General features: G+C 48.5%; 1 protein-coding gene across 2 annotated transcripts in view; it reads left to right on the top strand.

The window, feature by feature from the left end:
* LOC144755927 (calcium-activated chloride channel regulator 1-like) overlaps positions 1-26,167 on the top strand; it is a 368,989-nt gene that overhangs the window by 144,846 nt on the left and 197,976 nt on the right. For both annotated transcript variants that reach the window (XM_078645342.1, XM_078645333.1), the window contains one exon: positions 3,583-3,763. In XM_078645342.1, coding sequence (XP_078501468.1) covers positions 3,583-3,763 — 181 coding nt within the window. The remainder of the gene's footprint in view (positions 1-3,582; positions 3,764-26,167) is intronic.

The raw sequence follows: 26,167 nt of genomic DNA, 5'->3' as shown, positions 1-26,167 counted from the left end.
CATGGCCTCCAGCCATGAGCTGTGGAATGTTGAACACCTGCATGGGGTTGGGGAAAGGGCCTGGCTGGAATTGTACTGATAAAAACAAAGCTTAAAATGATGTTATATTTAGGTTTGGTATGAGCAGTGCAACTTAACAGACTCCGCCGCTGGTGGAACTTTGTGGAGTTTTTCTAGCACTACGTGGAGTTCTGCGGAGTAAAACTCTGCGAACTCCACCGAGGCCTAGTCATACATAGTCATGATTTAAGCAGTAAAGTGTCCAAGGACCACCAGTTCTCTCCTATTTCTATCATTATTAGCTTTTTTAAGATCATTAATTAGTAGCAGGATAGAAAAAAACATGTCACTTCTGTAATAGACATTATAAATGATTAAAATGTGAGTAGTGATTTGGGAAGAGGCTAAATTGAAATTACTCAGGTATTCCTCAGGCAAGACAGTCTTTTTTTTGTAATTCTAATGTGTAATAGTATTTGTTTCTTAATAACTTATTTTTCCAAGTGCAGGATAACTGTTGGGAATCTCTTACTTTTAATGTTAACATTGCTCTGTTACCTTTTTTGTTAACATTGCCCGCTACTTTCAGTTAGTAGTCTCTTTGTACCTCTTAGGCATTCTTTCTTTACTGAGAGCAATATCGTTTAGGGAACACTTTTGTGGAACACTTAGGCTCAGTTCTCATGCATGCCACATTTGGTTTATGACAGCGTTGACTCTTGTTGGGAAAATGTGAATGATTTCATTTTCAGGATTAATCCATTCTTTTGTTTATTTTAATGTGTCTGTAAATCAACATGGAGATCTGTGAATGTGTACCCAAGAGTGTTGGGCCCTTTTTAGCCTAGTTTTAGGTCTTTCTTGAGGTTTGTGTTGCTTATAGTTCTACTGCCCCAACAGAGGATTTTATAATAGAGTAACTTGATGTTTTATCAAACAATGGGACTGTGTATCAATTATGATTGCTATTTCTTATGTATATAATGTATTAATTTGCACTTGTATTTTAATGGTCACATGAACGAAATAAAGTACCATGATGATGATGGTGTACCCAAGAGTAGGCATTTCTTTGTATGAACAGCTAAAGGTTACTTACTGAAAAAAAGGTTTTACTTCAACAATTTCTTAGTAGGTACTAATGATGTTGATATGCAAAGTATTGTCATAAAAATGACTTAGTATCTGATATTTAGAGGCTCATAAATAGTCCTGTGGTGAAGTGAATCAACTACGATGGTGAAGACACCTCGAAGGATGTAATACAAGCCCTTGCAGTCCCTGTGGTGCAGGGGGGCTCCTAACCCTTCAAGTGGTTACCCATTCAGCCCAAGGTCAATGAATATCTGTAAGATATGGGAGTCTCTGGCCCCTCATCACATTCTGCAGGGAGGGCCCATCATTTTGCATTACTACACTGGACACTGCCTCTCCACTACAGCAGCACCCTGGCTGCCATATTTACACTTCCCTGCCAGGTTGGCCTGCTCCTCCTGATGCCCACCACGGTGATTCACAGACAGCTTCCACGTTGTGAATCAGTAATCTGACATGATTTAACGACACCCTTTTCTCTTGTGCCATTCGATATGGTCCAAACCAGAGGCTTTCCTCTATTGGGGTGTATTACATGATTGCCTATTACTCGATTATGCCATTCATTTCCTGTGGGTTGGACATATCAAACATTGTGTGGGATTCTTGGCAAACCAGTGTTCTTTATGGAGCCCGAGTTGAATACTGCTCTCTCTAAAAGGTCAAATGAAGACCTTATTTAACCAAGTCAGCGATAATTAATGGGCTTAGATGAAGATATAAAAAGGTGCATTTAGAACACACTCTTTGTTATTAATAAGAGATGCCATACAACCTTACCTCGAGGTGGTCATAAACCCACATCACAGACTTTTGCTTACACGTTTCCATTTAAACCCTGTTGATTTTTCAGTTGATTTTCTGAAAATTGGCTAGTGGTCTATTTTTTTTAATTTGCGCCTATGATCGTTCCTCTGCTCTGGCCAGCTTACATTTTATGTTTTTTTTTAAATATTATATGGCTCTAACAAAACAATACCTGAGACTGCTTTTGCTAAATTAGAATGATAGTGCAGACAGCAGTCACATGTCCATAGAGGCTGAGGGGCCGCACCCCCCACCCTATTCTCAGAAAGAAGAGTGTGTGTCAGGCTGAACAAAGGTCAGCCTGGCGAACAGTCTACCTTTTCAGGTCAAGCAGCCTGGAGCTGGACATGCGCAAAATGTGCATGCTCCTGGCTGCCTGAGCTGTACTTACCAGACTGAGGATTTAACAGCCCTTGGACGTGACCTCCTTGGCCGGGCTAATGTGCCTCGAGGCCCTCTCCCTCATGCAAAGTAGCTTTACCCATTGCCTCAGATGTGGGTGTTTCAGTTTTAGGCCCTGAAGTGCACAGAGCTCAGGGTCAATCAGTGACACCTCGTCATAGTGTGGGGTGGGATCAGCAGTCTCACTGAACCCATCCCACTCTGTAATGAGGTTGGGACCATTGGCTGATCTAAGGTCACCCAATGAGGGAAGGCAGCAGTCCCAACCCTCCTCGGACCTCTAAGGCTTGGGACTACTGGCTTCCCTCATTGGCTGATCTAAGGTCAGTCAATGAGGGAAGGCAGTAGTCCCAACCCTCCTGGGACCTCTGAGGCTTGGGACTGCTGACTTCCCTCATTGACGGAAGGCGGTAGTCCCATACCTCCTGGGACCTCCAAGGCTTTCCTATTGTAGATCTGCATGTAAGGTGAGTTTTATGTTTTTTTTAAATTGTTGGTGCGTGCATGTATGTATTAATGTATGTGTATTTGTTAGTAATTGTTGTGAATACGTTTGAGTGCATGTGTGAATGCAAGGGTGTGAGTGATGTGTATGCATGCCACCCCAAACTCCGCACCCTTCCCTGGTAAAATTACCGTCTGCCACTGAGTGCAGACCTGCACTTGTATTTTTACATGAATCACACTCTGTTACTATTTGCTCAGCAGTAGTCAGTTTTGTTCAACATGCTGGGAGAATTAGGAAAATACTTATTTGATCCTGACCACTGTCCTTTCTTCTGAGTGACTATGGCTTAAGATGAACTGTTTTAATGAATGTGATGTTACAGTATATTAACTTTTTTTGATTTGCTTTTTAAAAACCAAATATAGAATTGATTGATTGATGGTCAGTGATTGGTGACTACAGTTGTGGTCGCAAAGCATTGATACATTGCAAAGAGAATAAAAGGAGGACACTCCCCTTTCATGCCCCTCCACCTTCTGATTCACGATCAGTCACAAAATGTAATTTGTAAGTATGAAACATATTTTTGATGCACAGAATGCCTTTTGTGCATTGCAATTTGCTGGTTCGCTGTTGTAAAGTCTGTGATTTTGTGAAGTGTAGACTTTGAAAGCGTAAATCAGTTGGGCACCTCTCGTCCCAGGGTCCCTATTTTCTTTGCACTTGTTTTAACTTAGTTCCAAAAACCTTTTGTGTAATAGCAGTAATGTTTTTCAGGTATGCAAGGTTGACTATTGCTTCCTTTTTTGGTTCCTATTGCCTATATCCAGGTGTTTCAAAACCTGGGTGACAATAATGCACATGGTTCGGAAATTGTGCTGGTGACAGCTGGAGAAGACAAGACCATAAATAGCTGTTTTTCGGATGTGGTAGCAGGTGGATACATCATCCACACTATTACTCTGGGAATGCAAGCAGCCACAGAACTTGATCAATTTGCAGATATGACAGGTATGCTGTTCTCTGGATGATGTGTCATTTGTATGAACTTGTGTATATATGCAGCAGTATTTTAAGAGCATCTGCTTCAGCTTCTGAAATGAACAGATGCATGTTGTAAAATATACCTCTATGTTCATTTGTTATTTTTGGACAAAATGTCTGTGCTCTGTATGTTTGAAATATGTAAGATGACACTTTTGACATTTGGATACAAATTGACAACTCACTGAAAAGATGCATCAATGTATTGTGTCAAGATGGCCTATATTGAGGAATATGATCTTCTCCACCCCACCCAGTCTGGTTTTCGAGCAAGGTACTCGACAGAATCAGCTCTGCTTTTTTCCACGGAATCCATCAGGCAATTTGTGGACGCAGGTCAAACGGCGGCGTTGATCCTGTTGGATCTAAGTGCCGCCTTTGACACTGTAGCTCATCACACGCTGGTGCAATGTCTGAGGATGGAGAGGTGTCTGGTAGTGCCCTGAGTTGGCTAGAATCTTTCTTGTCGGGGCGCTGCTTCCAGGTGAGACAGGGTGAACATTATTCTAGAGTTATCAAGCTGAACCAGGGAGTGCCGCAGGGCTCGACCCTGAGCCCGACCCTGTTTAATCTCTATGTAGCTCCCGTCGCGGAGATTGCGGAGGGGTCGTATCCTATGCCGATGACACGCAGTTGGTGGTCTCCCTGACCCAGGCACCAGAGACGGCTGCCTCCAACTTCATGGCATGCATGCAAGAATTGGCTGCATGGATGGCAAAGAACTGCCTGAAGTTGAATGGTAACAAGACGGAGGTGCTAGTGGTGGGAAGGGCTCCGACTGTGTGGTCATCGGCATGGTGGTCCCAGAATTTGGGGACGACACCTACGCCCTGTGCGCTGGCGAAAATTTGGGAGTGTGGTTAGACCCCAGCCTTTCCTTCAAATATCAAACCAGGCGGGTGGCAGGCGCCAGTTTTGGGATCTTGAAGTTCCTGCGTGAAACCCGGGACCTACTGCCTGTGGCGGCTAGGAAGATCCTGGTCCATGCCTTGATGACGTCGCGCCTGGATTATGGCAACATCCTCTATCTAGGTGCGACGACCAAGAGTATGCTCCGTCTGCAGGGAGTGCAGAATGCAGCAGCCCGCTTAATCCTGATGCACCCGAGAAGGTCGTCTGCTAGGGCAGCTCGGGCTGCGCTACACTGGCTCCCGATAAAAGAAAGAGTCATTTTCAAGGCACTCTGTGTCTGTCACCGGATCTTGCAGGGAAGTGCCCCTTCGTATTTGTCGGATCTTTTGACCCCTTATGTCCCCACACGTCAGCTGAGGTCAGGTGGGATAGGTTTGGCGTGTGTACCTGCTATCAAGAGAGCCAGGATGGGAGGGCGGTCTTTCCGCCTACTGGCTGCCAAGCAATGGAATGCCCTCCCGATGGATCTCCGGATGGAGGTCCAGGAGAGCTGTTTGAGAAAAAAACTAAAAACGCACCTCTTTCCCCGAGAAAAGTAGGGTGGTGGTAATGGCTAACTGAATCCTGGCTAACTCTACTGCAGCACAGGGATACACTGATCTTAGTATAACCATTGTGCTTTATAAATGTGCCTATTATTTATTATTATTATTATTTAAGATATAATGGCGCTAATGCATATCCTTTTCAATAACATTTTCAAGCTACAACAAAGGTTAAGCGATTCAAAAGCACAAACTTTTGGAATAAGTCTTATGGCTAGTAGTTTGGGATGAAAATATTATTTTAAATAATGGGCCAGCCGAATGTTTATTTGTATGAATTGTTTACTTTTTTTTGTTGTGTCTATTCTCCATATGGTTCATTTCAGTGCTTTTTGCAACATTGTTACATCTGGCTTAACAGTGCAGCCGTCTGTAAGTTTTTGCCATTCCTCTTCTAAGAAATATACATACACACTGAAGGACACTCACTGAATCTATAGATGTACGCCTACCCAGGTGGCATCTCAGTACATTGAAGGGAACCGCCTTCTAGGAGACTCCTTTCAATGTACTAAAAGGTTGGTGGACAGATGGTTGTTTACAAAACCTTTAACTTTTTTTATTCTGCAAAAACAGCCTACCAAAGTGAGAGATTGCTTTTTAAAAGAAAAACACTAAGGATTTCCACACCCTGGGAGTTTACTTCCAGGGTGAGGGTTTTAGTTATATATTTGTTTCTGTACCTCACCACCATGTTTTTTTCTGACAGTGACAGACAGGAAAAAACATTGCACAATACACCTTAAATTGGTGAGAATTTTAATGTCCTTCCTTCGGTGGCCCCTACAACATCTTGTGTTTGGTATATCACTTCACTTCTTAGGGAGTATTTCCAATGTATTATATGAGTTGTATTGTTTTCAGCATGTGACAGAGGCTATTTGGTGAATACAAAAGCCATCTTGGAGAGACGGCTTGACACTCTTAAAGCAACATATGCTTTATTAATAACAAATATTTGCTCTCAAATGGATGGAAGGAGCAATATTGATCCCCAATTCAGAACATGCAAGCATAAAAAAAGAGGGATATGTCCTATGGCAACAAGACCTCAGAACTTCACAGAGGCAGAAACCTATTCTATAATAAGCCATTCAAGCCTTGAAGATGATGGTCCAAAAGTGGTGTGTCTATGTGTGTGTTGTAATAGCCACCATACTTGGTGAAGGAGAACACAAAAGCTTTGGCGCTGGAAGAGATTTAGGCTTGGAAGAGCTTTCCCACTCATTTCTGGCAACAGAGTGGCTGCCCCAGGACACTACATTAAAGTTCTAAATGGCCAGTGTTAGACCTGTCAACCTTATGGTGGTCCTCCCCCAGACTGTTTGCCTGCGCACTTCCTCTTTCTGCTGTTTCTTTTTGTTGGACGTAGGACTCTGATCACTTTACCACTACTTACAAGTGCTAAAGTGCATGTGCTTCCGCCTGAAACACAGTAACTATTGATATAGTTAATTTACTTGCAAGTCCCTTGTAGAGTGGTATACCATATCCCCAGGGTCTGAAAGTGAAATGCTCCTGATGGGCCAGCAGTACTGATTGTGCCACCCACACAAGTAGCCCTTCAATCATATCTCAGGCCTGCCACTGCAAGGCCTGTGTGTGAAGTTTACTACCATTTCGAATTGGCATTTAAAACCCTTTGCCAAGCCTTAAACTCTCCTTTTATTACACATCAAGTCACCCCCAATGTAGGACGACGGTAACCCAAGGGCAAAGTGCTGTGGAAGCAAAAGGTAGGACCTGTACTTTTACATTTCACATGTCCTGTTAGTGAAAAACACCTACATTTGTTTTTCACTACTTGTGAGACCTACCTCTCTCATAGGTTAACATTGGGAATTCCTTATAACACTTTAAAAATGCAATTCCCTTTTGAGAAAGAGTATGTATATCATGTTTTGTATTTTTGGAATGGTAATGATAACTCCTCTTTACTGGTGAAATTGGATTTAACAATACCACTTTAAAAATGGCATTTTTGGGGAGGAGCCAAGATGGCGATCGAGATGGCTGCATAAACGCTCGGCTCCGTGAGCCCCCTCACCCAGCACATATATCCTGGCACTTATCCGGTACAATTATTGCATATCTACGTAGGCGAAGGACACCGTTCACTTACCGTCTACTCCTGGTGCTTCTCCGTGTGGTAGACCTGAAGAAATGCCCCGATTGTTTGGCGGCCTTTACTGTGCCGAGACCGGGATCTCGAGTGGGAGGAGTATCCGGCCGCGACTGCAACAACAGCGGCCTCTGACTGCGGAGGGGAGTCGGTCGGAGGGAATCTGAGATCTGCCGGCCAACGACGACAGTGCCGACCTCCTCCGAATAGCAGATTGCTCTGCGGGAAGTGCGATACCTCAGGACCGGAGGGAAACCACGATATTCGACCCCCCCTCAGTGTGATGCCAGGGCATTAACAGCTTCTCCCGGGACTGGCGGGTGCCTCCCGGGGAGCGGCAGAGAATTTGTTTAGCCCTTTGGTGACCCTCCGTTGAGATGCCTGCTTTAATTTTTGGGGTCCGCCTGTGAATCCTGTTGCATCCTGGTGTGGGGCCCGGTCATGAGGTGAGATAGAGAAGGAGGAGGCCGTAACGGCTAAGATGGCGGATGGCACCCTTATCCGCCCCCTCCATCCGGACAGAGAAACCGCTGTACAAGAGAGTCCCGGGGGCTGGCATCATGAGAAAGGGCCCACGCCCAGAGATGTCCTGGCTGCATTAACAACCCTGCACATGACCCTGATCCGGGAGGCCCGGGAACTGGGAAGACGGATGGCCGCCATTGTTGTTCTGCCGTTCCACGTAGGCTTGGTTCCTTCCTGTGTAGGCGCCGATCTGCCTGCCTCTATGTCACTGACGGATGCCTCCGCTACGTTTGAATCTGTGGAGTCACGGATAGCCTTGGTTCATGTGACTGCTGTGGATACACCTGTTGCACAGGTGATTGACTCATTGGGGCTCTTGTCTGCTCGGCGAGTGACGGAACGGCGTCGATCCGTGTTTTGGGCGGCCCCGGCGGTGTTTCAGCGCTTGCCGCATCGAGTGATTCCTTTTCCATGGCTGGCGAAACTGTGTTCGGACTGGAGGTTGTTATCGGTGTTGGTATTGATACAGGCAGATTTCCGCCATGCGTCTTTGGCGGGGTACTGGTGGCTGACGCCCGATGGAGCGACGACACTTCCCGATCCCCCTGGAACATTTGAACCCCTCATGCTATTTTGTATGCCGCTTGATAGCGAAATGTACATTGGTACCATGGATAGAAGAGGCCAGGGGTGACATTATCTGGGACATGGTGGGACTTACTATTGTTTGACGGTGATTTAAGGGACACTCAGCGGGGATATCATTGATTGTGCTATACATGATTACTTTTTTTTCTTTTTTTTTCGTAGTCCTTCTACCATTGCTGTCTGACGATTATTGCATGCGATGTGGGGGAGGGCCGGGTGGCCGGGTCGATGGTCCTCCTCCACCATTTTTTCTTCTTTTTTCTCTCTTCTTCTCTATATTTCGGGTTTCTTAATTAGGGCGACAGGCACACTGCTGGGGGGGGGGGGGTAGGCCGTAACCTTCTGCAGGGGTGCAGGGTGGAGGGTAGGGGGATGGGATTGTTAATTTGTCCTTTCTTTGTCTTTATGGCCCTTTGTCTTTCTCTTTTCGATGTCGTCGTCTTTTATGTTTCCTACAATGTGTTGCGCTTTGGGGATGGGGCATAGTTCGCATCGCACTGTATGTGTTTTTATACCTATCCTGACCCAAAGGCCCTATCCCCCATTACTTCGAATATATTTACACTGCTGGCGGGTTTTCTGCTTTTTGTTTGCTATCGTAGGAGCATGTATGACTGTACGGCATTGATTTTATTTTATTTCTCTTTGTTGTAAAATGGACCTTCTTGGATCCTTGTTCTCATAGTCTAAGTTTACACATGTGTTCTATCCTGGACGCTCCTCAGACCTTGATTTCCGTGCCACTGTCTTTTTCTATAATGTATTGCTCTATTTATGACTTGTTTAGCGGCCGGCCTGACTGGTTGTAGGTCCATGTCTGTATTTCCTTGCTGAAACAATAAAGGTCCTATAAAAAAAAAAAAAAAAAATGGCATTTTTAGAAAGATGGCATTTCTCTGCTCTTAAAGCTGTCTGCAGCCTGTCTTCTAAATACGTCTGGGGTGGGTGACAGCTTGACGTTGTGCATTCAGTTGAGACAGCCATACATAAAGGAAGGTTAGGTGTGTCTGAGTGCTGTTCTGCATCCTGATGGCTCATCCTGGGCAAAATGCAAGGGAGGAGTTGACGCTTACACCTGAATAGGCAGTGTCCTGTCCCCACACAAAGAGTTGATTAGCCCTTACAGATAATCTGGAGCCAGGGCTTGGAAGAAAGGACTTCTTTGCACTTCAAAGACCCTTATTTGAAGGCACCCCAACTTCAAAGGCAAAACTGGGTATAAGTACTGGGTCTCTGACCCCACTAAATCAGACCCTTATTGACCGGTAAAGAACCTCTTTCAGAAGGACTGATGTGCTGCAACCAAGGACTGTCACTCTGTTGGACTGCTGCCCTGGAAGAATGACTTTTCTGCTGTTCTGCCCTGCTGCCTGCTGGTCTCTGACCCTGCTGAGGGGGAGCTGGACTATGTATCGAACCCAGAGTTCATTTGCTTCCTGTTTTCTGAGATTCAGAGTTATCAAAGTCTCACCATTTGCTCCTGGTCATTTGGATGTGGACCCAGGTGCTTGCTCCATTGGAACCAGCAAATCCTCTGCTTGTGTTAAGCAGAACCGATTCATCACCCCTGTTGCGGGAGTGGACCCAGCTCATCGCACTCGGAACCAGCGCATCTCCTCCAAACCAACACATTGGAACTGTGCATCGTCGCTGCAGCAGTACGGGAAGATCAAGACATCCCCTCAACTGCGCAGAGAAACCTGGCACATCGCACTCCACTTTGGGTCTAGGGAACCGATGCATCACCACCACTGGGTGAAGAAAATCAACGCATCATCTCAGCTGCGGGATCGACACCGATGCATCGCTCACTGCACCCCGCATGTCACTGTTGCGACCAGTATCAAGTCACTTTGTTCAGCAGGCCTGTGTGGCTCCTGTATCCTGCATGTTCTCCGCCACGGTCGCCTGGAACTTTTGACTTTGCTCCAGTCCAGCGCTACCAGATAACCCTCTTAGGCACTTATTGCTTCTAAGCACGAAGAACACTTTTATTTTTAAAAATTCATATCTCGACTTTTACTTAATGGATTTTTATCATTTCGGTCTTTATTTATTTATACAATTATTGTCTATTTTTTTTTACCTGATGTGTAGTTTTTTGTGCTGTTTTCATTGTGTTACTGTGTGTTGTGTTACACAAGTACTTTACACATTGCCTCTTAAGTTTATCCTGACTGCTGTGTGCCAAGCTACCAGAGGGTGAGAACAGGTTAAGGTTCAGTGTGTATCTTACTTACCCACCTAGGATTGTGATTTCTGCTTGAACAGTGTGCATATCTCTGCCAAACAGAAACCCAGTTCCTAACTACCAGTCAGAGAAACAGGCGTGAAAGAAAGGCAAAAGTGCTTCAAACAAAGTGAACAAGGAAGGAAAAGAAACCAGCAAAATTGAGTCTACAGTAGCAGAGCATGATGCTGTCCAGGTTGAACAGACCTGCTCTTGGTCCTCTTAAGAATCTGAACAACAAATTCTCCAGGAGATTAAGACTAAGATAACCTCTGTAAAATCATACTACAAATCATACCTAAATGCTCTGAAGAGGGACATCACTTCTCTAGTATGAGTGGACTCTGAAGATAAAATGATTGATTGAGATTGGAGGAGCATGCCCAAATGTTGGGTGAGATTCGGAAAAAAGAACAAGCCAAAGAACTATTTCTGAAATTGGAAGATCTAGAGGGCATAGCTTGTAGGAACAACATAAGTGTCAGGGGACTACTGAAAGGAATGGAAAGCTGAGACATACATGACTACCTCAGGCACCTGCTACACCAAATACAAAACAAACCAGATGCTGAACTCCTAAGAATGATTAGTACATTCAGAGTGAGAGGCAGCAACAAAAGAAGTAACTTCCTCCCAGATGTCACTACTCACAGAGCTAGAAGGGGCCCACAAAAGTACTACCTTCCTGAAGACATGAAGAGAAATCTCAATTCTCACGGCAGAAGTGATATCTTTAATTTTGCTATCTGAGGCTTCTCTCACATATATTATTGTCACCTATCACTCTGTGCTCTACCTCCTATTCTGTAACACCATCTTCTACATCTCCGTAGATGGACTTCACACCACTTTAATATGGCCACCGCTACGTCCCTCCACAGTGTGCATGCACACATGTCACGCAGCATGTCTGGCTTCCAACTTACGCCTTTACTTCTGGGACTCACATCAGTTTACATTTATTCCCAGCCCTCATTTTCCAGGCACACATTGGTTCACATGGTGCCTCCATTCCCCCTGTCTCCTTTTGTATCTTGATGCACTTAGTGGTGTCACTACTCCAATAGGGCCACTGCCAATGCATTACAGATGTCGCACTCTCCCCCTCTCAGTACACATGTGTGTCCTTCCCCTTCCTTCATTAGTTTACTTCTCATTCGTGTGAGTGTCTTGTTTCCTCCAGGCAGACCAATGTTGGACCACTCACAGGTAATTGCTCTTATTCTTCAGCATTTCCACCCAGTCAGCCTTTTTACCAGCCTTACTCTAACTGACTTTCGTTCTTTCTCCCCAGCCAGGTTACCTTGGTTATTGTACCTAAAACTAAAACAGATGCTAATCCCAATGCCCCAATTACATTCTGTTGATAACATTAATTCCAGCATCAGGTATGCTTATTTCTTAGCTTGCCCCTTTCACCCACCCAGCCCATCCTAAATGCATGTATATTTTTTACAGGTTCTTCGCCTCTTAGGGGGCCGCTGTCTATAACATGGCCCTCTCTCATTCATGTCCAGACTCCACATGTGCCCAGTTTTACATCTTTGTGCTGGTCTTCAGATGCCTACAGTTGATCATGGTTAGTTTCTTCCCTTATTGCTACATGCCCATCTAGATTTTAATCATATCTACTTTACAGCCATTCTCTCCAACACACTGGTTCTTTTGATAGTATAGCTCCACTGTGATTCTATATCATCCTTGTGATGCCTACTTCGACCGCACGGTTGGATTTAGACACTTTTCAGCAATAACTCCTTAGCTGAACGGATGTTCAAATTACTGATGGTTGAGGGCGGGGAGATGGGAGGAGAGACAGGAGGACTGGGGCCAGAAGGAGGGGAGGGCTGGGGTGTGTGTGGTGAGGGAGGGCGGTGACAGGAGGGCTGGGGCCGGAGGGTAGGAGGATGGGGGTGTGTGTGGTGAGAGAGGGAGGTGACAGGAGGGCTGGGGCTGGAGGGTAGGAAGGTGGGGGTGTGTGTTATGAGAGAAAGGACAGAAGACTGTTGGTAGACAGGGCGGAAGTAATATAGGAGCACAGAAGGTTTATATTTAGTTGCTTCTAAATTTAGGACTTGTGCAATTGTTGCCTGTTGTGCTCTGGGACAGCCAGATAACAGCCCTTTTACTTTTATCACTGTAGAAGTGTTTCCAAATAGTAACTCGCAAATAGTCTGCAAATATAGTTATATAAGTAATTGAAAACTGATCTCACACGTTTTTGCATTAGCAACCGGAATTAGAAAATTATATGGGATTAAGTGATTCGCCCAGAATCCAAGGATGATTGAGCCTCCCATCAGACTCGAACCCGCTTCTCTGTCGGCCGCCCTAGCCTTTAAGCCACACCCTACATGTAGAGATGGCCCGTATAATATGAGGAGTTAACCAATATTACAGTGCTCCTCTTTTGCACAGAATAGTCAGATAAACGATGTGCTTGATCACGGCATGGCACATCGTTTTTAAGAAATTGGCTAACCGCAGCTAGTTGCAGCTGTACTCAGCAGCACTGAGTGCAGCGCGAAGTTGCAGCTATGTCAACAGATGAATTATTTATGTGGAGAAAAGCATTAAAAAAATGATACGATGTAATGGTGGAGAAGAGCACAGCACGGAGTGCTGTGATTGGCGGCGGGTCCCCAAAAATGTTTTTCTCGACATACATGCAGCTTCGTGCTGTGCCCTACAGCACCATGTGTGCTGCAGAGGCAGGGATGGACTAAGTGATAATTTGGCCAACATGAAAAAAGAAAGGGCGGGGCTAAAACAGCACAGAAAAAGACACCCTCAAGCCTAAAATCACTGTGGCCCAATTAATACATGCAAATAAAAGGCACTCCATGAGGAGTGAAGGGCGGGGCTAAAGCAAGAGGGACACAGATACCATTGATCCCAAAATCACTGCGGTGCACTTAAGAAATGCAAATGAAAGGCACAGCATGGGGCGGAAAAGCAGTTTCAAAAAGAAGAAGGGGAGTTACTGTAAGAGAGAGTGCAAGGGCTGGTGCAGAGTCATGACGAGGGTCGCCATTGTCCCTGCTTTGAAAGTGAAAGTGGGCATGGCATTTTGAGCGCATGAATGGGAGAAGCTACTGATAAAGCAAAGCGGTTTCAGAAGGAAGAAGGGGACTTACCGTAGGAGGTATAATATGAGGAGTTAACCAATATTACAGTGCTCCTCTTTTGCACAGAATAGTCAGATAAACGATGTGCTTGATCACGGCATGGCACATCGTTTTTAAGAAATTGGCTAACGGCAGCTAGTTGCAGCTGCACTCAGCAGCACTGAGTGCAGCGCAAACTTGCAGCTATGTCAACAGAAGAATTATTTTCTTTTAAAATCGCACATGAGGTAATGGTGGGGAGGGCACTGCACGGAGTGGGGCACTGTCCTCAGTAACTGAACATAGCTTGTTATCTTTGTACTTTAAGGTGTTTCCTCCGTCAGTCCAGCTGCTGTGAATCGTGAGTTGTTGAGTGTGCAGCCAGGGTGGGGCCTTGGGTGCAGCCCCTCCCTGGACAGGTGAGCTGTGTGCGCTGCACTTCCGGCAACCAAGCAAATACTGAGAGAGGCATAGTGCCCATATCGGCCCGCATACCAGCCCCCAGCAACTTGTATATCCCATAAATAAACAGACCAGACAATTCTTGATGGGAAAAGTCTGCAGGTTTATTAGCATACACAATGCCAACAAGGTGGGTTATCTTACAGATGATCCAAAGGCAAGCCGCCCCTCACTGCTTGCCAGGTGATGGGCCAAATAGCACCGCGGCCTTGGCCAGACGGTGCTTAGCGGTTAAGGTGAGAGGATAGCCCCTCCCATATCCGGTGAACAATTGGTCCACCCTCTTGCTCACACCCCCCCTATGAGGGGCGGAGCGTTCAAGCAACCCCCGGTTGTACAGGTTTCCAACCGCCTGTAGGATAACAGGGCGCCGTCGCACCCCAGGGTCCGCCGCACAGATCTCCCGGGGATATTAGGCCTCAGCACCCTTTGTGCTCCTGAATAGGGTACTCCTGAGTACCTTTCCACCTCTGGATCATCCTGTAACTCCGCCACAGCCCTGGGAGTGGCGACGTCGCAACCAGGGCCCCCCACCTGAGCACACCTTCTTACTTACATCCTGCTACTCCTAATACTTCTTCAAGGTCTAATAGGAACAAATCTATGCCCACATTAGAAAGGTGAACTCCTTCATCATCAAAGCATCCGGTGGATTTGGCATGCAGTTCTCCATGTCTGATAAAGCCAAAACCCGACTGGTCGGTGAATTTACGCATGGCGCAGTTAACTCTCCTGCACGCCACCTCCAAAGCTTGCACTGATCGCGCACCATGCCACACCAGACGTGGCGTGATCTCAGACCACCACAGTTCACATGTCCCTAACATGCTGCTTATCTTGCACATATTCACTTTCATGTCCCTCAGCAGAAACCTTTTGCCCAATGCCGGTAGGTCGTCCCCGCCAAGGTGTAAAACTAGCAAGTCTGGCGGAGGGGAGCTCCTCTCCAGTTCTCGCTGCAACGTGCCCAACAACCCGTTCCAGCGCATGCCCGGGAATCCCAGCCAACTGATCTCAGTGTTGCAAAACACCTGTTTCCACTTCCTGCTTTCAGCCCACTGTGATCTGGCCCATCACCCAGACTTTTGTTCCTGGTAAATAAAGAGATGTGATGTATAAAACTTGTTTAATTCAACATGAATTACACCGCACTGCAAATGAATACATAACACACAACACTCTGCTGCCAGTCCGGGGGCCGTGTACTGGCAGCTCCATAACTTTGTGGCCACACGCCATACTTTATAAAAGTACATGGCACTAATACCCTTAAAATTGCCCCCCGGGGTGTCTGTTGCCGGACCTGACCCTATATATGCCTCAAGGTCTAATGTACCTTTTGAAACAGTTCGATTGCCAACGCCCCACTTGCTTGATGCCCTCCGCTAGTAAGCCTTCTGTGAAAGCAGTGGTGGCTGCGCCTATGCGAAAGGAATGTGTGCAAAAATGTTTGCCAGGGGCGTTCCCCCCAGACAGCGCCAGGCATGCGTGCATGACATGTTCTACCTGATATTTGGTGAGGGGGGTGTTGTCTGCATGGATAAAGAGGTAGCCGTCCACTGCCGGGCGTGCTGCCAAGAAAGCGGAGACCAAGCGGACTGGCCAATATTTGCTAACTCCTAAGCTGTTCAACCAAAAGGCTTTTCCTCTCCCCCTCTGATCAGTCTTAGATTGTCGCAGCGTGACTTTGAGTGCCTCACCAGAGAGCGATACATCCTGCAACTTCAGTGCCACCCCTGACGTGTCATTCTTAGATCTAGCTACTAACTCGCAAATCCTGAATGCTCCAAAGAAGGCCATGCTAAAAGTTGACGCAAACAGTGCAGCCTCATATTCTGAGCTAGTTGCCTGGGGCAGCCAATCAATCATCCCTTGTAAAGTCTGCAAATCTATGGGTGATCTTGTGTCTGGAGCCTTAGGTTCACTCCTAGCCCAACCTTTCAACGCTGCCCTAATCACAAAGGCCTTGGTAGCGTTAGCTTGCCCCCTGAGCTTGGCGTGGTGGCTGATGGCTTCTGGGTGGCCAGATATCCAGGAATGGCTCTTCCTGCTGTCCTTAGCCCACAGGATAAAAGACTGCACTCTTGCTTCTAAGGATGCCCCGCAGTCCTCCCAAGCCCCCACTGTAGCACAAAATATTTGAATGCATGTCCTGTATCTACTGACGGTCTTGGGTGCTAAAGACAGTTCCCCCAGCCCCCTCATTCGCTTTTCACTTCAGCAGGTACCAGAGATGTGCTGGGAAGGGGGTTGCTTCCTCTCTCGCTCTCTTCCATGCTTCCCGGAACCGGCGCCACTGAAAGCGAGAGAGAGCGTCAGCTGCAATGTTTTGGGTACCTTGGATGTGTCGAGCCCTGCATTCTACATTGTTGAAAAGACACACTCGCACCAACTCAGGCAGGAGGCACAAAACCAGTGGGCAACTAGCAGAATGGGAGTTTATGGCTTGTACTACAGCAAAGTTATCTGACCATAACAGGACCCTTTTGGCTGACAACACTGCAGGCCACAAGTGAAAAGACACAACAATGGGGAATAACTCGAGAACTGTAATCTTGGCTGTAACCTTTTTCTTGTGCCAAGCGTTGGGCCTCTTCTCAGCGCACCAGTCCCTGTCCAAAATAGCGCCAAAACCATGCCTACCCGAAGCATCAGTGTAAAGAGCGAGGTCGGGGCTACCCGCCCAAGGAGCCCTCAAGATCACCGCCCCGTTGAACTTAGCCAGAAATTCTGCCCACATGGCGAGGTCGTGCTGCATGCTGCATGCCCTTACTCAGGTTCACCATGTGGTGTTTCTTGTTGACTTTGGCGGTGGCCCTAGCGAGTCGTCTGGCAAACACCCTATCCGCTGGGATGATTCTTGCTGCAAAATTGAGCTTTCCTAAGATTCCTTGAATGCATTCCAGGGTGGCCCTGTCCAGTCCCGCTAAGGACTGAATTAGACCGGCAAGGTCCCTCACTTTTTCTGCCGGTAACCTAGACTCTCCTGCAATGGTATCAATCTCAATTCCCAGGAAAGTTAACACTTGTGCTGGCCCTACTGTCTTTCCAGGATTGAGAGGGACCCCCAGATGCCCAGATAGTTGAATAAAGTCTGCCAAGGCCTGTGCACAATGCTGTGTCCCATCGCTCCAGATGAACAGGAAGTCGTCTAGGTAATGAGTCACCCCTTCCACCCCGAAGGTGTCTTTAAGGGCCCATTGCAAGAAACAGCTGAACGCTTCGAAGTAGGCACAGGACACAGCGCAGCCTATTGGCATGTATTTGTCATACTAGTACATTCCGTCTAGCTTGAAGCCCAGTAGGTGAAAGCTGCTCGGGTGGACTGGTAATAGCCGGAAGGCAGATTCAATGTCTGCCTTTGCCAACCAGGCCCCTTTGCCCGCTCGCCTGACTAGGTTCAAGGCCACGTCCAGCGTACAGTATGACACAGAGCATGCCCCCTCCTTCAACCCAGGATTAACAGACGCCCCCTCTGGGTATGAAAGGTGATGAATTAATCTGAAGGCACCTGGTTCTTTCTTGGGTACCACCCCTGGGCGAGACAACAAAGTTTTCCAAAGGGGTGAGCAGGAAAGGACCCCCCACCCGGCCCAATGACCTCTCCTTCTCCACTTTAGCCCAAACTACCTCTGGTTGGACTTTGGACCATCTCAGGTTGTCTGCTTCTCTGCTACCCAGGGCACCTACGTAGGGGATCCTGAAACCTTCATGAAATCCAAACAACAGCAGTCGGCTGTCAGTCCCCAGGGCATAGCGCCTAAGCAGGGGGTAATGTTGTCCAGGTTAAAAGGAGAACAGCCTAAACTGGCGTGCCCTGTGGCAGGAGGAAGAGAAACAGGTTGCAAGGAGGCAGGGAGAATGAAGAAACTACCTCCGACCAGGAGTTGAGCAGGGGCAGGAGAAAGAAGCGGGGGAGGGGGAACCACAGCAGGGGGCGAGGTAACTGTCTCAACTATGCTGCCCCCCTCTTCCTGCTGGTTGCGAGCTCGGTTTGGGTTGGCAGGAGGCTGCAGGGTGGGGTCCCCCACAAGTGTGACATGCGTGCAGGAATTTGCATGTCTTACCCCAGGAGCGTGACCCGTTGTTAAACATGCGGCATGTCCGTGGGGGGGATCTCTTGAAACCCCCTCTGTGTCCGCCCCCTCTGCGTCCCCCACGAAAGGTTGATTTGCCCCTTGACCCTGACTGAAAGGACCCTCCTTGTGTGCCCCCGGGGCGAAAGGCCTGTGAGCCACTGGTCTGGTGAGCACGGGCACCCATGTGCTCCATCCAGAGCTGCGCCTCCTTCTGATCCCATCTAATTTCTGGGCACTGCGACATCTTTCTCCTAAACTCTCTGTCGTAGTTGACCCACCCAATACCTCCCCATTTCAAGGCTTCGTTGTGGATGATCCTGGAGTACTGCACCAACTCTGGGCCCTGCTCAGGAAATTTCTCCATCGTGACTGACGCTAGAATAGAAAAGGCTTCAAGCCAGTGTGCAATGTTCTTTTCCGGCCAGGGCTGGTACTTAACCTTTTTCTCATCCTCCTTGGCACCTATCTTCCTGACATCCATGCCCTCTTGGCCCAGCATGAGCAAAGTGAATATATCTACGAAATCACGCCTCCAGATACCTTCTTTGGCGGCCTGCGGGACTTGCCAGGCCAAAGAGCAACGTCCGGACAGGAGCGGGGTGGAGGTGACAAATGGAACCAGCGAGCTGGTGGGAAGGGGCGCTGGGATAACTGGAGGAGGGACCCCTGAGGTACTGGGTGCTGCGGGTGGGACCGTGCTGGACACGAGGGTAGGAGCGACCGGAAGAGGCGCCGCACTCAACCCCCATCACTGTTGGCCACCTTGATGCTCACTGCCAGAGCTGCCCCGCCCAGACCAGCCGGCTGCCCTGCGGACCAAACATTAGACGCTACAGGTGCAGCACTTGATTTGTCACCTACAATGGAGCCTACCTGCGCCGGGCTAGCAGATACAGACCCTGCCTGAAAACGTACCATGAAAGAGTTCAAAGTGTCCAACATTTTGGCCAAATCGTCCCTAGTAAAGTAATTACCTTGGGCAGCGAGGCTGTCCTGCCTGATGACCGGTACTGGGGGGAGGGGAGCAGCCCCTTGGGAAATGACCTCCCGGGGGGTCGACACAGTTCTGCTCCTAGATGGTGGCAAAGGGTCTTGTGGGAAATCCCTGATGGTGGGCTTGCGAACCAGCTTGGGCCTGGATGGGGCCACATCAGCGCTGGGCTGAAGATCCAATGGTGGTGAATCGCCTACAACTCCGGAGACTTCTGTCTCGGGGCATGCATGTTGCTGTTTGCCCACGCTAGGCCTTTAAGCTTGGCCATCTCGAAAAAGTCTGCCCACTGTGCATCTTGGGAGGTACCCGGCAACGAGTCCTCCGTCTGCGAGGCCTCCGGGAAAAGTGGGGGAGGATCCCTGGCTGTCCATGCTCACTTCTGCTGGCCCATGGAACGGTAATCTGGGGATAGAAAACTGGGTCAAATGTGTGCACAAGGAGAGACTTCTAGAACGGAAACCTTCCCCCGCTCCCGTAAGGATGCGTGCCCCCACTCCCCTCCATACTTACTTAAGGCAAAGCGTGTAAATTCCGAAAAGCGGGGAAAGTGAACGATATTGCGATCCTCTGCGAGCGAGTATGAGAGTGGGCGATCCTCTGCGAACGAGGATGAGTGTGGCTAAGAGGGAAAAAAGGACACATTTGTGGGCATCAAGGCTAGAGGCGCTCTTCCTGGCTAACCCTGCCAGTCCACAGACCTTGAGCGGGCCAACGCCCCCCCTTGTTCTCCCCCGTGTCACCGCCCCTTGCCTTATACCTGCTATCCACTACTTTCAGTCCTGATTGACGGGTACTTTCGGCCATTCGTTCCCTCAAGCGTCTTTGTGATATGCACTTGTAATATAAAGGAAAACCATTAAACAACGTTCCATTCCCTTCTGCTGTGCCCCGTGTCTCCAGGCCTTGCTCCTTTAGTTTTGATGTCGTGGGCCCCCTGTCTGCCCTTCGCCTTGCCCGTCTTCCGTACCATGAGGGGACACCTCCTGCAAGTACACACATGTTAGCACATTGTATTACGCAAACTCCTCCATTACACTAACAGACAATATTGCCATGGCCAAACTCTCTAAAATCTCAATCCCATCGTGCCTCCAAGCCCTGCTCGAAAGAGGCCTCTCCCGCCCCCTCAAGGGAAGAAAAAAGACACAAGGGAGAAAAACATGCCCAAAGCGTGGATTGACAAAGCAAGAATCATGTTGAAAAAAGTGGTGCCAGCTCATGCGCATTGCCCCTGAGGATACAAAATAATACAGTCGGAAGCATAATAAGGGAAAAAATCGATCGCCAGGAAGTTGACCTCACCTGGACTCCAGGCTGGGACAGCAGATTCGGAATCGGCCGCCGACGAGCAGAGCTATAAACGGGCTATCCACCAGGGAGGGCCACGACCGGTGCCTACTGCATGGCCAAGTCAGCGTGAAGCCCGCCTACCTGAAAGATGGCCGATAGCCCCTCCCACCTAGAGCTGCTGCGCCCGTGGGAAGCCAGGGAATACTCGCCCCGACCGTGGCGATACCTGGGCCGGGGAGGAGGGGGAAACAACGGCTGCACTTGTGCCTGGCGATGGATGCGGGGTAAGGAGGGGAAAAAACGTAGGGGCAAAACGCACCCCCGTGCATAGCCATCGGCAGAGCGGATGCGCTGCTGGCCTGACCGCACAACACGGGGATGCAGGGAGGGGGGCCCAAGGATCATCCGGCCCTTCCCGCAGCATGGGAAGTACTGGTTGTAGTTGGCTTCGCCCGAAGTAGGCCCCCGAAACGGCGGTCTCTTGCGTGTATCGTTGCCGGCGCGGAACGCACAAAGTGGCTACGGGGTCCTCGGAGGGGAACATCCGGGACCTCGAACGCCCCCACTGGCCGAGCAGAAAGGCTCTATCCTTCCCGCACGCAAAGGCCACCACAAAGCCCCACACATGAGACCCCGCTCCCGCGACCTAAAGATACCAGGAAGTGGTCACGCGCCCCTCACCCCCAGGGCTAGCAGACAACAGGGCCTCAGGGGAAGGGAGGTAATTCGCCCACTGCGGCCCCCAGAGGGGGAAAGCGGGCGCGAGGGGAGCACAACACACGGGTCCAACAACACAGCAAAAGACGAGCCGAAAACGTGCCTAAACAGGGACACCCAGGATCCTGCTGCTAGGCCCGACAGGCCCAAAACCTATCCCGTCCCCCAGCGACTGTGCCCGCATGCATACCCCACCTCAGCGGCCCACAAGCAGGCCGCCCGGCCGAGCTACGACCCCCAGAAGGGGGGGAGCGGGCACGAGGGGGGTAAACTAAAATTACTCGGAAATTCCGAGCATGCTTGCCACAATCTAACCCCCAGCCTCAGCGGCCCGCAAGCAGGACGCCCGGCCCAGCTATGACCCCCAGAAGGGGGGGAGCAGGCACGAGGTGGGTATTACAACGAACTCACCGAGAAACGCAGCTCGTCCAAACATCGAGGGAGAGCTGCCAAAGACACCGTCAGTAGGGGGGGGAGCCTTATATACTTATGCCCCGCCCCCCATCCGGCCGGACGTGACGCGCCTTCCGGAGGGGTGACCATGGATCTTGGGCTGTCCTGCCTGCCATCTTGGGGGCACTAAGGGGGCCGCCCTCTTATGAGGATCCCCTGCGGGGACAAGTCGGTCAGCCCGCAGAGGTTCAACCGCACCACACCAGATAGCACACTAACAGAGGGCAGAAACAAGCAGACAGTACCCACAGAGGAGGCCATGCAGAGACCGACACTGACATCTGACCGAAACTACCCCCAATCAGACACATAACCCCTTTGTCCGTCCCAAGGAGGGAGGGGGGGCTAGGACTGAAGGTAATAAAGACCAGTGCTTGAAATGCGAATATATAAAAAGAGCGGGTACTCTTTGCCCCAGTGTACCTGTTTGCTGCTCAGAAGTGCTGGTATTCACTCTCCCATTCAAAAGAACTGCATTCCTATTGAAATGTGCAGGTCATTTCCCTTTCAAATTGAAGAAGAGCGGGCACTAAGTTCCTGATGGACCTGCTTATTTAAAGCACTGAATTTCATGTCATCACGGACGTTGTTTTCAGCCCTGGGATTTAAATCCATAAATGAATGATATGAAGCGTGTCAGTGACTTAATGGATGCAAACGTGGACTACAATACCCCGAATGCACGTGGCTGCCATATTACAGCCCAGGACTAAAACAGTGCCATGAAGCGAGGTGGCCTTCTCCTGAGCCCCTGCACTCTGGTAAACAGTGAAGGAGTGCTGGCTCGAACTCTGGGGGCAGCTCCGTCCAACCCTTCCCAGGGTCCCTCATTGACTCCAAGCTGTGCTTCTGGAATGTTCTGTGAGCAGGCCTTCTCGACTATCAGCTGAAGCGGTTTCAATGGGTCCAGAGCCCGTGGATTGGTTTGTTATCGGGTGACGCCAGGACAATAGTGCTCCCCATTTGAGAAAAGCTTCCCATTGGCTGACAGCGTGAAGGCACGAGTGGGATTTAGGAATCTAACGTGAGTCCATAAATGTCGTATGGTGTTTGGCACGATTAACTGACCGTTAAGATAACTCCGCCTGTAAGGCCACCCCAAGATCTATCTCTGGAAGTCAACAGCGCAGATTATTAAATTATCATATAGGGATGATATGTTATGTTACTGAGTATATGTATTCAAAGTCCATCGTTTGCCAATTTCTTGGCTTCTTGGCGCTTAGTGGAGATTCTCCATGATTGGACGTAACGGTGGAACTAACTACCCACTCATTTAAAAGCGCCCCTTTGCATTTTGTTTAGGACAAAGGCAGAAAGGTTGGTATTTTGCTAACTTCTACCTGCAAGTAGCATGCTGCCCTACCGCGAAATTTTTCCCCCTGGAGTTACCCACGTGTTTTACACCTGGATACAGGTTGGTGTGTGGTGCACACATGTTATAATTATTCAGTTGTAAGAGAGATGGACAGCCATTCAGAGTGACAGGGCAGACTCCGCAGAGACAGACAGCCTTGAAGAGATAAGAGTGGGATAACTCCTCATAGTGCTAGCAACAAGACAGACGGACAGATGGCCTGACCGAGTTAGGGGGCAGCCCATGCAGATACACGGGGCCTGAAGAATGTCACTGTCCTATTACTGAAGGGCCAGAGATGCACACTGTGGAATAGGGCAGTGCCCGGGGGCAGGAGGGATGCTGCTGCTGTAAACAGAAACGCAAAAACTGCTTTTGCATGGAGTATACACACAAGTATTGTGAAAGCCTTTCCTTTACATTTATGCATTTAAAATATACATCTATATGTTCTTTTTAATGAAGGAACACATATTGTTCAGTTAAACATATTTGCGTTGTTTGGCCCACCGAAGTGTCATACTTTACTGTTTGTCCCTGGATTTTTGGGCGCCTTGGATAGTTTAAACAAGCATTTGCAATGCAGTAGGTCTCTCATTTATGCAAGTTTGCGCTATTGACATTGCAAACAACACGCTTTTATTTTTGTTTTCGTTTTTGAAACATAAATACAAGTCATTGTCATTTATAATGCCAATAGCTTAAACTTGCGTAAATGCGAGACCTATTGCGTTGCAAATGCTTGTTTTACTTTTCCAGTAGGCATCAGGTTATTATTATTATTATTATTCTGAGTTTTGTATAGCGCCTGGTTACCAAATAGGCATCCCAGCGCTCACCAGATAATAACACTACCAAAGAATAATGCAGGGTTTAAGCAGAAAACAAAAACGTCTTTAAAAGTTTGCGGAACCGGAGAAGACTAGCTTCCGAACGAAGTTGTAGGGGCAGAGAATTCCACAAAGTGGCCACATTTATCGAAAACCTTCTGCCACCAGTTCTAGCCCTCTTCACCCTCCCGACCTGAAGAAGATGTTGATGGTCGGAGCGAAGAGAGCGAGGAGCCTTGTAAGGCTGGACCATCTCCCCCAGAATAGGTGGGCCTACCCCATGCAGAACTTTATGGGCTATACAGAGTGATTTGAATTTCACCCTGTCCCTAACAGGGAGCCAATGCAGAGCCCTCAGCGCCGGACGAGCAGACTGACGCCTGGGGAGACCCGTCAGGAGCCTGGCGGCCGCATTCTGCACTTGCTGCAGTTTGTTCAGGGTAGATTCAGGTGCACCCAGGAATAACGCGTTGCTGAAATCCAGCCGCGAGATGATCAATCCCTGGATGAGAAGCCTCCTAGTGGACGCTGGGAGCAAAGGTAAGATCTTCCGGGCTGAGCGGAGCAGGCCAAAACACACGCCAGCGGTCTTTTTAGCATGCGTTTTAAACGAAAGGCCCTGCTCCAGCCACACCCCCAAGCTCTTGATCTCCTGCTTGGGGGTGGGTACCGGTCCCAGACAGTCAGGCCAGCTGCTGGGGGACAAAGATGGAGAGGAGTTCCCCAGCAGCATGAGTTCCGTCTTGGAGCCGTTCAACTTAAGCGCTGAGCTGCACATCCACGTGTAGATCTTCTCCAGACACGAGTGCAGCCGGTCGGGATGATGCGCCGACTGGGAAAGGCCAACCACCAGCTGAGTATCATCAGCATAGCTGATGATTTTAATACCCAGTGGCAGTACCACACTCTCCAGGGGGGCCATGTAAATGTTGAATAAGGTAGGGCTCAATGAAGAGCCCTGTGGCACCCCACACTGGAGAGGGATTGTAGATGACTTTTCATGGCCTTCCCACACCTCAAATGTCCGACCTTCCAAGAAGGAAGCAAACCATTTGAGAGCCACACCGGTGACCCCCACCCCCGACAGCCGTTGGAGAAGCACCTGATGGTCCACGGTGTCAAAAGCAGCACTGAGGTCCAGGAGGATCACTGCCACTGATCCCCCCGAATCCAAAATGCTCCTTGTATTCTCCACGACCGCCAACAGGGCGGTGTCAGTCCCCTGACCGGGACGAAAACCCGTTTGGGAATCGCCCAGGAGGGAGTTAGCTTCCAGGAAGTCCGACAGGCGACTGTTTACCAACTTCTCAGCCACCTTACTAATACCCGGCAGCAAAGAGATCGGCCTAAAGTTGGCGAGGTCGGCGGGATCCAGGTTAGGCTTTTTCAAAAGAGCCTTAACCACCGCCCCTTTCCAACTGGGGGGGACTATCCCTTGAGTGAGGGACAAGTTTATAAGGTCCGTCACTGGGCCGCCGTTATAATTGTCGTATCCCTATTACTGTCTCAGGCACAATTGTTTATGTCTTGATGATTATCCTTTATATTTCACTAAGGAACAAAACATCGTCAACTAATGTACCTTGACTCAATTGTGATATTTATGTATTTTATGTGTTAGCATTGGTACTAACAAGTTGTGACTTAACCATTGCATTCTATTTTGTCACATTAATATGCCTGAGTTTTGAAAGTTCCCTTGATTTTTCTCGTGTTTCTTTCCCTCTGCGATGTTTTTTAATTTGCTTTATAAATCACAATGATTTTTCCACTTGGACACCACAAGTAGACTTCACTATATTTTGAGGAATATTTAATCGTTTTCATTTGTCTCATAAGGGACCTTTGTTCCTTTAAAACGTATTGGAGCGTAACAGTGACTTATCAAGAAAATCAACACGCCTAATGGGCTCAGACAATGGTGTATCCCATTCCCGCTCCTTTTGTCTTTGTACATTGCAGATGTTCTGACAAAACATAGTCTAGTTTGTGTATATCCACTGAAACTTAGAGAACTAATCCTAGCTATATTCTATGCTGAACATGCCATCTTATTGGATCATACGCCCATGAGTCTCCCTGGGTTTCCGAAGACAAATACATTACTTTTTTGTATTGTGCAGCCACCTACTTGAAAATAAATACTACCAAAACAAAAGT

Source organism: Lissotriton helveticus, chromosome 1_1 (genome assembly GCF_964261635.1).
Source record: "Lissotriton helveticus chromosome 1_1, aLisHel1.1, whole genome shotgun sequence".
Classification (NCBI taxonomy): Eukaryota; Metazoa; Chordata; class Amphibia; order Caudata; family Salamandridae; genus Lissotriton; species Lissotriton helveticus.
This window is presented reverse-complemented; position numbering and strand designations above follow the sequence as displayed.